General features: G+C 34.6%; 1 protein-coding gene across 3 annotated transcripts; it reads left to right on the top strand.

The window, feature by feature from the left end:
- The first annotated feature begins 3,815 nt into the window (after nt 1-3,815).
- LOC105046533 (deSI-like protein At4g17486) lies at nt 3,816-12,610 on the top strand. Of its 3 annotated transcripts, none has more exons than XR_012142217.1 (5): nt 3,816-3,962; nt 4,076-4,281; nt 8,304-8,591; nt 12,053-12,469; nt 12,542-12,610. XR_012142217.1 is itself a non-coding variant. In XM_073259868.1 (4 exons), the coding sequence occupies exons 1-4, from the start codon at nt 3,940-3,942 to the stop codon at nt 12,283-12,285; spliced, it is 750 nt and encodes a 249-aa protein (XP_073115969.1). In that variant the 5' UTR covers nt 3,816-3,939; the 3' UTR covers nt 12,286-12,581. The 3 variants fall into 3 exon arrangements, 1 of the variants encoding a protein (XP_073115969.1); XR_012142216.1 differs by having other exon boundaries at nt 12,539-12,610; XM_073259868.1 differs by having other exon boundaries at nt 12,053-12,581.
- The last annotated feature ends 2,809 nt before the right edge of the window (nt 12,611-15,419 follow it).

The raw sequence follows: 15,419 nt of genomic DNA, 5'->3' as shown, positions 1-15,419 counted from the left end.
TTATTATTAATAATAATTTGAAGTAGAAAAATATTAATTTAAAAATAATAACAAAAATATTATTTTTTTCAAAATATTATTTTAAAATATTATTAATAATAATAACATATTATTTTTAAAAAATTATTTTAAAAAATTAATAATAAAATATTTTTTTAAAAAAATATTATTTTAAAAAAATAATTTATTATTAATAATAATTTGAATAATAATAAAAATAATAATACTTAAAAAATAGAATGATAATATTTAAAAATTATTTTTATGCATCACCGCACACAGCATGCGGATCTCCAAGTAGTTATATATATATAAAATAAATATATTATTTTTTAAAAAAATTAATTTATTATTAATAATAATTTAAATAATAATAAAAATATAGTAATACTTAAAAAATAAAATGATAATATTTAAAAAATTATTTTTATGCATCACCGCACACAGCATGCGGATCTCCAAGTAGTTATATATATATATATATATATTATATATATATATATTTATTTTATTATATATATATATTTATTTTTTTAAAATTTTTTTTATAGGAAAGAGGCCTATTAAATTGGTGGATGGAATGATTTCGGACGAGATATATATATATATATTTATTTATTTATTTTTTTTATTATATATATATATTTTTTTAATTTTTTTTATAGGAAAGAGGCCTATTAAATTGGTGGATGGAATGATTTCGGACGAGAAATTATTGCATGCACCAGATGCAGCTATGCGTGCAATCGGGGAATTGGTTAAATTCAAGGAGCAGCGTGGCGTGTTATCCACCGTGAGATTGAGGCGGTCCAATTATGTAATACGGAGGCACTTCGGACCCGGAGGTTGCCGTCCAAAAGCCGACAAAGTAATCTTTGCAGTCAATTTCGACAAGATTAGGATCTCTCTACCAGTTATTTCAGTAAGATTTGTTACAGTAAACAGGGAAAGGTTTTACCTAAAAAAAAAAAAAAGAAACAGAGAAAGGAATAAAAGCGCTCCAAAGCAAAAAGAGCAGGAGAGAGCTTGTCTGTTTCTTTACTGTAGGCCCGTGCCCGAGAAAGCGAGAAGCGGATTAAAAAGAAGAGAGAGAGAGAGAGAGGGAAAGGGGATGCTGGGAGAGAGGGAGTGAGAGAGACAGAGAGTGAGAGCTCTTCTTCCTCCCAAATCGCCAGAGGTCCTCTCTCTCTTCTCTCTCTCTCTCTCTCCGCCACAATGTCTCACTCCTCTTCACATTCTTCACCGCTTTAGCGCTTTCGGAGCTCTTCGCTTGGCGGCGGGGGTCGTTTTCCCGGTTGGACTTGGCTCCCACTCTCATTCTCTTGATGCCTCTTTTCCTTGGCTTCTTTCTTCTTTGTAATTCTTGAATGTTTTCGGCTACTGGGGCCTTTGGATTATAAAGCTTGGAGATTGATGGGATTCATGGGATCCGGCCTTCTTTTTGATTCTTCTTTGGATCTTTGATTTTTAAGTTTCTTTTTTCTTGGCAATGTACATACAATTTGGTGGGTTTCTATCGGTGTACTTTTGGTAATTTGCTGGGAGATCTTCGATAGATCGGGCGTGGTTTTTCGGGAATCGGATCAAAGAAGACTTTCCTTCCTTCCTAGCCTTCTCTTTCTTCTTCTTCTTATTTTTCTTTTACAACGCCGATGGTGATGTATGAAATAGGCAGCGCGAGGGATGGACTTTTTATTTTCTGTATCCTTCTCATTAAGATGTTTGAATGCTTAAGAACACTTTCTGTCGCTGTCTTAGCTAGTTTTTGTTTGTTTTGTATATCTATATCTGTTTATATACTTATATCTATATCTATATCTATATATTTAAAGGAAAATGAAATCAATGAGAACATATGATGGGAATTTATCCATGTCTATATATGTATCGAGTTTTACTCTTTTAACGTAAAAGAGTTATGCAAATACGAGGATAAAGTGTGACAGAACCGTACTTGGAACGTGCAAAGTGAAAAAAGGAATCTAAAGGATTAATATGATCACATCGCAACTGGATATATATAGATTCGCAGATCAGATCTTTAATTTTATTGTTTTTGGATATCTTACATTAGATATCATTCAATACCATGCCATGATAACATATAAACTAGAAATAGTAAGCACTTTTGCCCTCAGCTTTTTCCTAAGTAACATCAGTCTGCTTTCTTCTTAATCCTGTCATAAGTAAGATAAATATTTAGGACAATTTTTATATGGAACATAGACAAGGCAGTGATACCCCACTTCTCTTGGATTTTCCAAAAACAATATATTCTTAGATGCTCTACCAATTAATGAAAATCAAGGTTGCTAGTGCTATTGGTTGTAGTTGATTTATTGCAAAACAGTGCTGCTGGAGCGCTCTAGATAATTCAAGAATTGTGAGAAAGTCTCCACGTTAAAATCTTGCATTAGGCCAAATCCTTAGCTAGGTAACTAGGCCTTTGCAGAGGATTGCAGGATATGTTGGTGAATTTCTGGAATTCCAATGAAATACAGATTCTGCATGAGAGATATACTGCCCTTTAGTGGATTGTTGCAGTGTTGATAATTTGTACATTAGTAAATTAAGATAAGCTTTAACTTTGGTATTGATGATTTTACATGTGAGAGACCCATGTAGAGATAAATCGGCATTTGGATAGTTTAGTGAACAATAACTTGATGACATCATTGAGGATATGTATAAACTGACTCCAAAGATGGGTAATACTTCAGAGTCAAGTAGTATGGCATTTTATTAGCTCTGATATTATTTATAATTATGAGATCTCAAGTCATCTTTGATCTTTGAAATTGCAGATAATGATTTGTCTTCTAGATGATCAGAAAGCATCCAAACAAAGAAATGACAAGATAACTCCTGCATCTAGAAAAACATATAAAGGTCTTCCATTAAGCATTGTATACCTCAATGATGACTTTTCACACCATCAAAGTGTTTACATTCAAAAGTTAAGAAACTTCTCAATGGGATGGATGCTGAGTTAATATATTTCCTTTTGTAAGTGATGCCTGGAAGAATGCTGCTTAGTTATGCAAAGCATGCTTGAGGTGCTTGTTTCCTCCCATGTCATGCCTTGACTTAGGTAGGAAATATTAACTTTCACCTTAAGATATGTCAGGATCATACAACAATTGTTGTCATTGAAGCTTTCATGGTGGTCATATATGAAGCACATGTCCCCTATAACAGTGATGTCCATGTCCATACGTAAACCCCAATACATGCTGAATTCTTTCTGGAAGTATCAGATTTGGATACATTCTCTACATCTTGAATGAGTTCCTTTGGGGAATGCTGATATTTAAGAAATGTAAAGCAAAGTTTATGTCTTGAAGTGCTCAAGTTTGTTTCTTATGACACATTTCCAGTATGGAAGCAAGGAATCAATTAATTATATCGTGATCGTGGGACATTTTTTGTTGATGAAAATTGGGGTATGGTTTAAGTTTTGCTTACATGCTATTCTTTTTTTTCTCAGAAGTTGAAACTTGTGTTCCTTCTGTTATAAAATTCTGCAGAAACACCTTCTTAATTATTTTCCCATTAAAATTGGGTGACTGTGTGTGGGTGCATGTCTCTTTGAAGAAATGACACCAGCGATATGCCATTGGCATGTTATCTTGGATTTTTCTGGCTCGTTTCATTTTTTTCTTTTTTCTTTTTTGTCCTTGTATCGTGTATTTTGATCCTCACTTTAAGAAAAAAATCATTGTTTTTATTTGTATGTAATGTAGAATATTTCATCAGTCATTGCATTTGTGAACCTTCTGGGTCTGATGTGATGTTATCTTAGCTTCCCACTCTAAGTTGTGCATCTGTCATTTTGCAGTTTTGCCTGTAATTTGTCTGCTGACAGGCAAGCTGACACTTTGTTCCTTCAATATATGGTGAGGAGCTAGCTGAAAGTATTCTTTTACCAGTAGAAGAAATATGAAGTCAGGCTCAAAGAAGGGGTGGGACTTCTGTGTTCTTTTTAAGTTTACCAATTCTATTCTGGTGGTTAAAATGCCAGGCTTTGGTTGTTTATATGTGCGGGAGATTCATTAAACTTTTTTCTTGTCATTAGGAAAAAAATGAAGTTGGGCTTGCTGAAGAGTTGGTGTCTTCGCCTGAGAGGCAAATCTACCACTCATTTCTGTATGTTCCCCAAGGTTCGTTCAGCTGAGAAAACAGGTGGAAATGCACCAGTCTATCTGAATGTGTATGACCTTACACCTATAAATGGCTTTGTTTATTGGGCAGGCGTTGGAATATTTCATTCAGGCGTTGAAGGTATTGCTGGCTGTACCTTGACTGCAATATTTTATGATTAGGAATAATATCATTGAGACATATGCAAGTATATTCACATTGTTCCTTTAGATGAATTGGTCAGTTTGATGAAGTATTTGTATCTTTAACTTTTGTATCGTTGGAGTGTTTTAAGCTGTGTGAGCTATGAGCCTGTAACTGAGGAGTTTTGGTGGCTGCAGATGAAAGATACGGTTTTCATGTGTTGGTGGAATATACAATAGTTACATGCTCAAAAATGTTTATCGGCCTCTTAAATCCTCAAACCTGAACTTAGTTAGCTATATTCCAAAGCTCAATTATGTCTGGTTTAGTGCACTTTTGTTTTGCACGCTGCGCTAATTTTTCAAAGTTGCTAATAACATCGTGAATAGGCTAATGTAATTTTATGCTGCCATTCTGTAGATTGTATTCTTTGATTTCTTATCTTTTGTTTTTCCTTCTGTTTTGGACAAGCAAGAAATTTAAAGATTTTCACAAAATGCAGAAGGCCAGGAATTAAACAGATGCATCAGATAGGCACAAGAGGGGGACAAAACCTGCAACTTGGGGAGAACCCACACTATAAATAGTCACACCGAGAAGAAAAAGAAAATAATGCCACTAGCAGGCTTTGATAACCTTGGGTGAACGTGCACTGGTATGTAGTATGTTATGATACACCCCCGACCCCGCAAGATAATTCTCCTCAATATTGGCCTTTTTCAAATCATGTTAAAAGCCCAAAACATTACTGAAAGATCTCACACTAAGAGGAATGCCCCGAACTATTCAGTTTGCTAAACATAAATGATAAATCATCTAGTGCTAGCTTTCTGAATATCTCCCTGGAAAGAAATTTTTAGTTCATGGAACAAGTGGATACACTCAGTTTCTTAAAGAACCATTTGTATACCATTAGAACTCTTGATTTTAGCTGCACATGGAGGAAATCATTGATTAAACTAGCAGTGTTATACCCAGGATGAGAAACATTAAATTGAAGGAACTATCCAGTCTCATAAGAGATTCCACCATCCAACCAACTATTCTCATCAATGGTCTTAGGCCACTCAAAAGATGCTGGCATCATGAGAGAAAATCTGTTCTTTTAATTTCTTTTTCAAAGACAATGAGGCATTCATAGATGAACACCAAAAGGGGAAAAAATTATGAGAGCATTATTTTGCAATGTGCTAAGTTAAAATGAAAGAGAAGGAAAAAAATATAGCCCACTAATTGATTTATGTACCACATGAATAGAACAATTATGGTCTTATACAGAGTCATAGATTTGCCCTTGCATTACGCACGATTCAAATTATTTAACTTCTATTCTTTACTATTGATTCTTCTCCTGAAGCTTTTTACAACTGCATTTGTTACACAAAACCAGCACATTTGATCTTCGCACAATTTAGCAACCATTGAATAGAGAGAATGTGCATCATAAGTATTATAGTTGATGTAGGAGGATCACTAGATTTAATGTGGACCACTTTAGCCACTACAGGAAGGTTGACAGGGTCCATAGGCGAGATCTGCCACATTAGGAAGTTGAGTCGTGAGCCCAACTTTCAAAGGCATAGCTTGATCACATAACTTCGATTGAGATGATCTTCTTCTTCTTCTTCTTCTTTTTCAAAAATGGGCAATTTTCAAGATCTACCCCTTAAAGGGTGCAACACACTTAGTGATCAGGCCGAAATTCATTGTTTGATCCTGATGGGTTGGCCAAACCAAAAGTTTTCTTTTCAGGAAAGATTTTGCTCAAGTGTATCTCCCAATCTGAGAAGAATCAAGCAGAGCGATAGAAGCAAAGTTGATGTAAAAGTCAAATCTATCTCTTGTAGGATTTTAGCTTTTTGGAATTTATTTCTACTAGTTATATCTATTTTAGGAAAATGAGTCATGTTAGAACTATGAGAGGAATCCGACTTGAATTGTACAAGGGCGGATGCCACTATTATAAATAGACGTTATATACCTTGGTTCTATCATCATCAATGAAAGAAAAAGGGACGTAACCCTAGTTTCATAATTTTTCCACCTTTTTCTAATTTTCTTTGAAGTGATTCAAGTTGAGCGGGTTGAGGAAAGTTTTTCTTCTCCCCGATCGGATCAATACCCATAACAAATTTCTTCGATAAAGCTGCAAATCAATTTCACCATCTTTGATTCGGACAATGAAGATGATTTTAGTGGATGGAGGATACCAGTGCGATGATAGAATGCCATATAAACAAAGCAAAAAACAAATGATCCTCTTAGCTGGAGCAACAAATTGTTTGAGAAATTTTATTTTTGGTTATGAGAATGGTTTGATCAACTGCATTAATTTTGAATCAGGTTAGAAAAATATTATCCTTCTGAAAGATACCATGCTAGATGTATGTAGATCATGAGAAAGCATGAACTGATGAAATCAGAAATAGAAGTGAAACTTGAATAACTGATGAAGAAAATGCAAAAGAAAAAAGGAACTTGGAAAATATCTGACAGAGGTATCCATTGAGATCTAAAGGAGAAACTGACCTTGCTGCAAGATTGGTAAAGGAATAGGGATACTTCTGATTGGTATGGATCTGGAAACTTGAAGCCATGAGAAAATCTTAGTAAACTAGAAATGTGGCATTACGTTTTGAATTGCTCTAGACTCCAATGTTTATGAGGATGAGTATATGATGGTGGTGAAGAGGTTAATAAACAGAGCATCATCTTTTGATGAATCATTAGAGAACTTATTAATGAGCAACAATGGCATCAGAACTTCTTGTGCTCAAGTTTCTGGCATTCACAACATCAAAGTCAGTGTCCCAACAGCACAGATACCTAAGGGCACATTTGATTATGTTCTTCTGATAGGCTTGGTCTTGACTGTTGAATTGTGATCACCACCATTGAGGTGGTTTTGGCATTTACAATGAATGCATCCATGTGATCAAATGAAGCGAAGCTTGTGTTTTAGATGGAAAGGGAAACAACAAGAAGCACAATCCTGGAGTGGGAGAAATTCCACTGTTATTATCATTATTATTAGTATTAGTACTAGCATTAGTATTTTAGATCATCAACTCAATGAAGATCTAATCATGAGTTGGTGCAAAGCATAATGTCTTGATGGTGTAAGTAGCTTTGAATTGCTTAGCGCATAGGGAAAAATTGTTTCAGGAATCGATGTGGCTGTTGGTCATTGTAAACTTTCCTAGCGTTGAAACAACTTTGGTAAGTATTTTCTCCAAAGTAGTTTCATTAAGGATTTTGATTTTGTTGTTTCCTTGTATTCTTTTCAGCATGCAAGCATTAATGAAGCATAAGACTAGTCTTTGTTATTTTAAATTTTGTTTGTGAATATGTAAAATGCAGGACAAACTGCAAAAAATATCTAAGTATTTCCTTAATCTTAAGGGGGCTTTCAGGTGCTTGTGATTATTGTTCTCTGCAATTAAAGTTGCAGGGCAAACAAGAAATTCAGCAACTGAAGTTGCAACTAATTTGTTTGGTTTGCCTGCAGTTTCAGTTGAGGGCCTAGGGCTTGGGGGCTGATGAGTTCACATCAGGATTTAAAAAGGCTGGTGTCAGGGCTTGAGGGGAGTGAGGTGATGGGATGCATGATAATTTTCATTCACCTTGCAAGTGATGTTTTGCAAATCAATTTATGGCCAATCTGGCCATGGGTGAAGAATATCAACCCAAGTTGCCACTCCAAAACCTTGAAGACTTGTTGAATAATCTTTTCTCCATGTTCTCAAGGAAATGTAGATTTACACATTGAGTAATTAAAACCTAATTATTTTTCTTTCCTTTTTTAAAATCTTGAATTTTGTTTTTTATTTTAACAGTTGGATTATTTAAATTGGAGTTAGTTATGTATTGTAAGAGTCTAAGAGATGTGGAAAGGTACTCTTATTAGGAAAAAATGGTAGATGGAGTTGGAATGGAATATTCCTCAAATTCAAAACTGTTTGTTTATACATAGTGTAGATAAGTATTCTAGAATGTACTAATGCTTTGCGTATGTACAGTTCATGGTGTGGAGTATGCATTTGGTGCACATGACTACCCAACTAGTGGTGTCTTTGAAGTCGATCCTCGTCAATGTCCCGGCTTTAGATTTCGGAAGTCAATATTCATGGGCACAACATGTTTAGACCCTATCCAGATCAGAGAGTTTATGGAACTTAATTCTGTAAACTATAATGGAGATACCTACCACTTGATTGCTAAGAACTGCAACCATTTCTGCAAGGATATCTGTTATAAGTTGACAGGCAACTCAATTCCAAAATGGGTCAATCGACTTGCTGATATAGGTAATTTCATTCTTTATGGGTGTGTTTTGCTGTGGTTAGGGGATACATCATATGCTACTGATGCTACCATGGATTGTCTGCTTCACCTCATTCTAGTGCCTTATACTGCAAGCACAATTTTGTGATCGTTAGGGATAATATGGCAAATATAAAACTTGAAAATTTGGCAAGTTGCAAAATATTTGGCAAGTCAAGGAAAAATAAGTTGGGAAATCACAGATATTATATTAAATGAAAAAAATTGCAAAGATGTGTAAAATAATTGTGCATAGATATGCACATAAATATATGCATTCTACAATAGAAAGCATGGTACTGTCAATAATAAAATTAACAAAATGAGCAACTTATTAAATTTCTTATATACATCCCCTACAGGCTTGCATGCCACCATATGGATGCTACAATACAAGACATGATGCTGGAAATTATAAATCAATAAAATGAATATCAGATTAAAATTTATTAAAATATATACATGCACATACACACACACACGCACACTTGCTACAATTGAGAGCATGATACAAGCAATAATAAAATCAATAAAATGAGTAACAGATTAAAATTCATTAAAATTATTATCTTTCAGAGTTCATGAAAGCAGATATTTTAGGAGTTCTTAAATAATTGGGGATGGTTCTTTTCTTTTGATAACTACTGTTTAAGAATGAATGCTCACTGAATCTTGGCCAATAAAGAATCAATAATAATTTCTAGACTTCGTGTTGAATGATGTAACATTGCCTATATTACTATAGTTTCTTTCTGATGGCTAGTCTGCTGGTTCATCTTCGGCTATTTAGCCATATGAAGAATCAGGTCTGGGATTTCATGAACCTTTTTCCTCACTGATCTTCTTTAGAACGTAGGCCTGGCACACACAGTACGAGCATTGTTTGTATGCTTAAAGTTCTGCTAAATGATCCACGGTATATGGCCAATTTGCCTTTAGGGTGCCATCAGGCAAATAGTTTCTTGATGTGCACAGATCCAGTGAAGCACCTTTAGGACTCGATTGGTTTGCGGGAAGTGGAGGGGGGAAGACAATTCTTGGGAAGTGGAGGGAAGTCCATTTGTCTGGTTGGAGTTTTAAGAGCAAAGAGGATGGAAAAATGTCTTCCTATAGGAAGACATTTCCCACGTTTCATGGGAAGTATAAACCCATGGAGGAGGTGGGTTTTGGGATTTTCCATAGGATGAAATTGGTAATCTTTTTTACTTTCCGAAGATACCTTTTAATGCTGTCCTTATAAGTATTAATATAATATGATATTAATATTATACTAATATTAATATAATATAATATTTATATTTATCTTATATTAATAAATTTGTTATAGTAAAATATTAATATTATATCAATACATATATATTAATATTGTATTAGTATAGTAAATTATTATGATCTAATGTTATATTATATTATATTAATATTATATTTATATTAATATAAATAATATTTATATAGAGTTTGGGAGCAAAAATGTATGGTCTTATATCTATTAAGGATATAATAGGTATTTCACATAGTTTTTTTAGGAAAGTGGATGCTCAACCAAATATATTAAAACTATATTTCTACGCATCATATTCCCAGGAAGAAAAGTCCTTCTCGGAAACCAAACAAGTCCTTACTAGTAAAACATACAACCTTAGTTTTACACTGGAAAAAAAATAACAAAGCATTATGCCGAACAATTTGATGTGTGGGTTGACATTTAAAATTTGCCAATGATTTGATAGCCACCACTTGCACTACTCAGCATAGGCTTGTTACTGGTTTCCATGACTAGCATGCAGACTCATAAGTACATTTGCCAAGCTTTTTCAACTGCCATGTCTCAAAGGTCATATTTAAAAGGCCATCTTGTGCCTTGATGATTAAAAAAATAACTGATTGTTTAAGCACCTGTGTTAGAAGTCCCAAAACAAGATTGAAGTTGTAACTCAAATATTCCTTCGTGGCAATCTGTGATCAAACTAAATGGGAAAATAGATCAGTGCTTTCATCTTCCCTTTAATAGTACAATTTTTGAATGGTGTTCTATGGACTCTGCATTCCTTTCTTTAAGTAATTTTATGAGTTTGATAGGCATGGCTTGCATGATTCTTGACTAGAAAGTAAGATGCATTGTGTTGGTTTCAGCATGTTACTGTGTGTGTGCTGGTCGCAGCACCTTACTGTGTGTAATTCTCATTCCAGCTAGGGCACATGATATGTGTGGTGTCATTGCTAACACTTGTTGTGCACCAGCAGGGAAAACTGCAAGTGTTTATTAGAAGTTTTGCGACTGTCCTGTTAAATAAATAGGTTACCTTTCTCCTCACCCACTTTACTCTGGAATAAGCTACTCCGGCCTGTGGTGTGGAATAGTTTACTCCAGGTTATGCGGAAAGAGGAGCTTTACCAACTCTAAAAAGTGTCCACTTTGCCATTGGATTATTATTATTATTATTATTATTATTATTATTATTATTATTATTATTATTATTATTATTATTTTAAACATTTGGTAGGTTAAAGTGGAAAAAATAGGTTAAAGGGGCTTTTGTGCCATTGAACTTTCCTTTAACCCCAAAATGAACCCAACATTTGTTACTTAGATTTATTTTGTTACAGGCCTGTTTTGAACAAATTTATGCTTTTAACTAAGTCATAGAGGTCTAGCATTATAAACGGTCCTAAATATTTGTGCTGATTTTTAACTTCAACGGTTCCAGTTACCCATCAATTGACATGACACATCCATGCCTACTTGTTTACAAGATCAAAAACATGCAAAAATGAGCACATGCATTCCTTTTAGATTTTGTTTTATCAAGAAGTATTATATAATGATTAGTACCGGTTTATATGGTATATCTGAATCTTAGATTCCTAAACATAACAACCTCGATATATCTATCTTGTTCTTTGGTTAGCCAACTGGGAACACTGGGACTGGCTAATGAAGTTAGAACAAGAAAATCAGCACACACATTTTTTTTTTTAAAGATTTTGTGCTATCAAGAGGTATTATATAATGATTACTACCAACTTATACAGCATGTTCAAATCTTGGATTCTTAAATATAGCAATGTTGATATCTCTATCTTGTTCTGTAGTAAGTAAAGAACACTGAGATTGACTAATGAAGTTAGAATGCAGTGCTTGAGTGGACTGCACACAAAGGCAGCTATTTAGCAATATTTTCATCCGACAGTTTTCAGACGGCACCATGGGGTCGCCGAGTAACCCCATTAACCTGCAAGTACCAGATCATGCTTTACTTGCCAATTTATGGTTCTGTTATTATCTCATCATTCTGCAGGTCTAAGTACTGCAGTTTCCCCAGTTTGTGACATCGCAATATCCACATCATGTCCATAATTATACTTGTTTGCTGCGTAAGCTCTTTTATAATTAGCTTTTTCAGCCTAAAACTATACCATGATAATTTGTTTGGATTGTTTTCAGGCTCCCTATGCAGCTGCATCCTGCCTGAGGCATTACAGATTTCTGCTGTTCGTCACAAGCCTGATTTTCGAGCAGAAGATGGCGAGAGGATGAAGTTGAGAAGCACTTTTAGCTATCTAACTTCAGTCTCGATGCGTCAGAGGCAGTTGTCTGCCTCATCTGTCTTCTTGAGTTCCCCCTTGAAAGGTTGCCTTCAACCATGGGAGTTTCGCAGATCTGGTTCTCTCTATTGAAGGAGAGGTGAGAATGTTTTGTCTGTTGGTCAGCAAACTGGTTTCAAACTATTATAGGATTCAGGCTTATTTGCTTTGTGGCAATCTAAGCAGTCTATGACTTTCATGTTGTCCGGGAGAAAATTTATTCAGCATTCAGAATGCTGAAGGAAGCAGCAAATGTTGTATAGTTTTCTCTGTTCAGGTTGGTCTATATCTCAAGTTATTTGTTCTGTTTATGTGTAGACTTGTAAGGTGCTTTTTGTTATCACAGCAGGGACCTCAGATATGTGCAATCTGTTATTCCTGTTCTGCAAGATGCTAAAGCTTGGCTAGCTTTATCGTATGCTGCTGGTGCCAGAAGTTTGTTCATGCTCTCTGCTGTTTTTCTATTTTGTATCTCTTTGGTTCCTTTCTTTTTTTTCTTTCTCCCTATCAGAGAGTAGCAGTATTTTTTACGGCAAATGGTAGATTTTTGGCTGCATGTCAGGAAGAATAATGAATACGGCAGGGAGCTTTGATTGTTCTATCTATTATCAGATAAGTAGGCTTTTCTGCAGGGGAAAAAAAAAAAAAAAACTCTTTCGTAGTTTTTTTGAGGTACTGCAATAATTTGTGTTGGAGTTTGTTGGGGAAACTATGCCTTTTAGCGGAAGAGATCTGCCTGTGCTAATTGTTTAGCTTTCTTGCAGTTCAGAACTGGTTACATTTCTAGTAGGGCTAGAATGGTTTAACTTGGTTGTCAGCTGATGGTCTCTCTTTTTCTAACTGCTAAAGAATGTGGCTAGGATTCTTGGTGATGATGACTGGCCTTTCATCGTCCTGCGGCAAGCGGCAAACCAGCATGCAGAGCAATGAGATCTTGTACTGTAGGCCTGTTTTTGTCTCATCAGAAGCCATTTCAAGGAACAAATATCTAGTCCGATGGTGTTCCTAACTTGTAGCATGGGAGGAAAGGTTGAGTTGCAGCATATACTCTGAGATGAGAGGTCTACAGGGATGGCAATGGATAAGATTTAGATTGGATATCGTACTATCCATCTTCAAACTCGAACTTAATATCTTATATTTAAATTCTATTCGATATTCGATCAGATAAGAAAAGACATTCATCTCCCATCTCTATGTCTAATGGGTTCGGAGATATTCATAGATAATCTATTTTTTTATATTCAATTATATTCATATTATGTCTATCTTATATTCAAAAAAAAATAAACAATCAAAATAATTTTATGTATATTATTAATCAATATAAAATTATCAATGTAATATAAAATATAATTTATAAATCTAGATTTATAAAAATTAAATATAAAAATAGAATTACAATTCAACGTAGAATATATAAATAATCAAAATAATTTTATGCATATTATCAATCAAAATAGAATTATCAAAATAGAATTATAAATATATATATTCGGATATGGATTTGGATATTATCCATATTCGTAAGTTTGGATCGGATTCGAATTCGGATAGAAAACAGTACTATCCATACTTTACTCATATCGTGCTATAGTTTTTGAATTTTATTCAAATTCGAACTCAAATTCGGTCAAATTCTATTTTTTAAATTTGATCGGTTTTAGATAGGGTACATATCCGATCTGGTATATATCCATCAGGTCGGATCAATTTTGTCATCCTTAGAGGTTTATACGTGCGAGCTAATTACCTAAATTTACTTCCTATATTTTTCTATCACAATGGATAGTTTTATTCTTGTGGTTTAATCAGGGAAGTGATTGTGCCAAGATATGCAAAAATGCAGGCTATTAATTACCTAATAATACCAGGTTAAAAAAATATTATTCATTTTGTGTGCATGGATATATATGTGGAATATTTAGATAATTTAGATGGTGTTCAAAGCTTGTTCGTTCACCTAATTTGCCCTTGGATTTGCCCATAATAGAAGAATTGCAAATGCTACAAATTGAGTTTCCTAAATGCCTCCGTTAATTCCTATGCACTTCAAGGAAAAAATCTTATTCATTTCAAGCGTATGGAAATTTATGTAGAATGTGTAGGTAACTTGGATTGTGTAGAAAGCTCTTTCCTTCAAAATTAATTATTTGGTAATTTGCACACGATGCAAGAAGTGCAAGTACCAGCACTTTCAAAACAGGTATATCTATGCTTTCATTAGGTGTTAAATACGTCGTCATTAGCCGATGCGGTTGTTGTCATTTGCCTGTGTATTTAATACCCGAGTTAAATAACAGAATTTTCCTTTGGCGTGCACCAATTTAATATGATGGCGTTGGCCGTTGAGTTTCTCTTCAAATTATTTTTATCAATAATGGCATGGAGTGCTCGTTTTCTTGCACACAAAGTTATCTTTCCCATGTGGCACAAGGGTTTTAGTAGAGCTAACATGAATTGCTGCGATAAACTGGGAAGGTAATTAAATGCCAAGTAGCCAAGTCAACACTATACATATAAGAATTTTTATATGCATCCCAAAAGCTTTTGCTCTTTTTATTGCAAGCATGCTTAAACTTGAGATCCCGGCACTATACAATCGTAACGACCACTCTCTAAACCATTATTCATCCAGTATAATCTTAATTTGGATCATGCTCGGACGGAACAATGGTCATTATAACGGGCGTGATGAATAAAATATAAAGGGAAGTGGTTAACAAAAATGACAGCCGCAATAGTGATTGCTATTCACTCTATCAAACGTTCCACCAAATTTTTTGAAATAATGTAGAGGTGTAATTAAAGAACAGCCTTATTTTGGTCATAATATCATATTTGGAATATTTGTGAAAGATATAATTCTCATTGAATTAATATTAAGAAGGCTAAATATCACCCATTATTCCACCATTTGACGATTATAATGCATGGACACTTGTCTTGGGTGATATCATGGGGACCTCACAATCCGCGATAAATTAACCTTTGTAGCAGAATCTGAGGCTGTGCAAAACAAAATCCCCAGATCTAGATTTGGACCGGATCAGTTTGTTGACTTTGACCGTCCGAATAGACTCCAGGTGCCGAGCGTGGAGCGGTGGACTTCTCCGTCCAGGTCCTCCAAGTGGCCCCCACGTGGACACGACCTCCAACACTGTAATCAAAGAACAACTTGACCTATCCAGAAATAATAATAAAATAATTAATTAATAAACTGAGGA

The sequence above is a fragment of the Elaeis guineensis genome, chromosome 6, assembly GCF_000442705.2.
Source record: "Elaeis guineensis isolate ETL-2024a chromosome 6, EG11, whole genome shotgun sequence".
NCBI classification, from domain to species: Eukaryota; Viridiplantae; Streptophyta; class Magnoliopsida; order Arecales; family Arecaceae; genus Elaeis; species Elaeis guineensis.
This window is presented reverse-complemented; position numbering and strand designations above follow the sequence as displayed.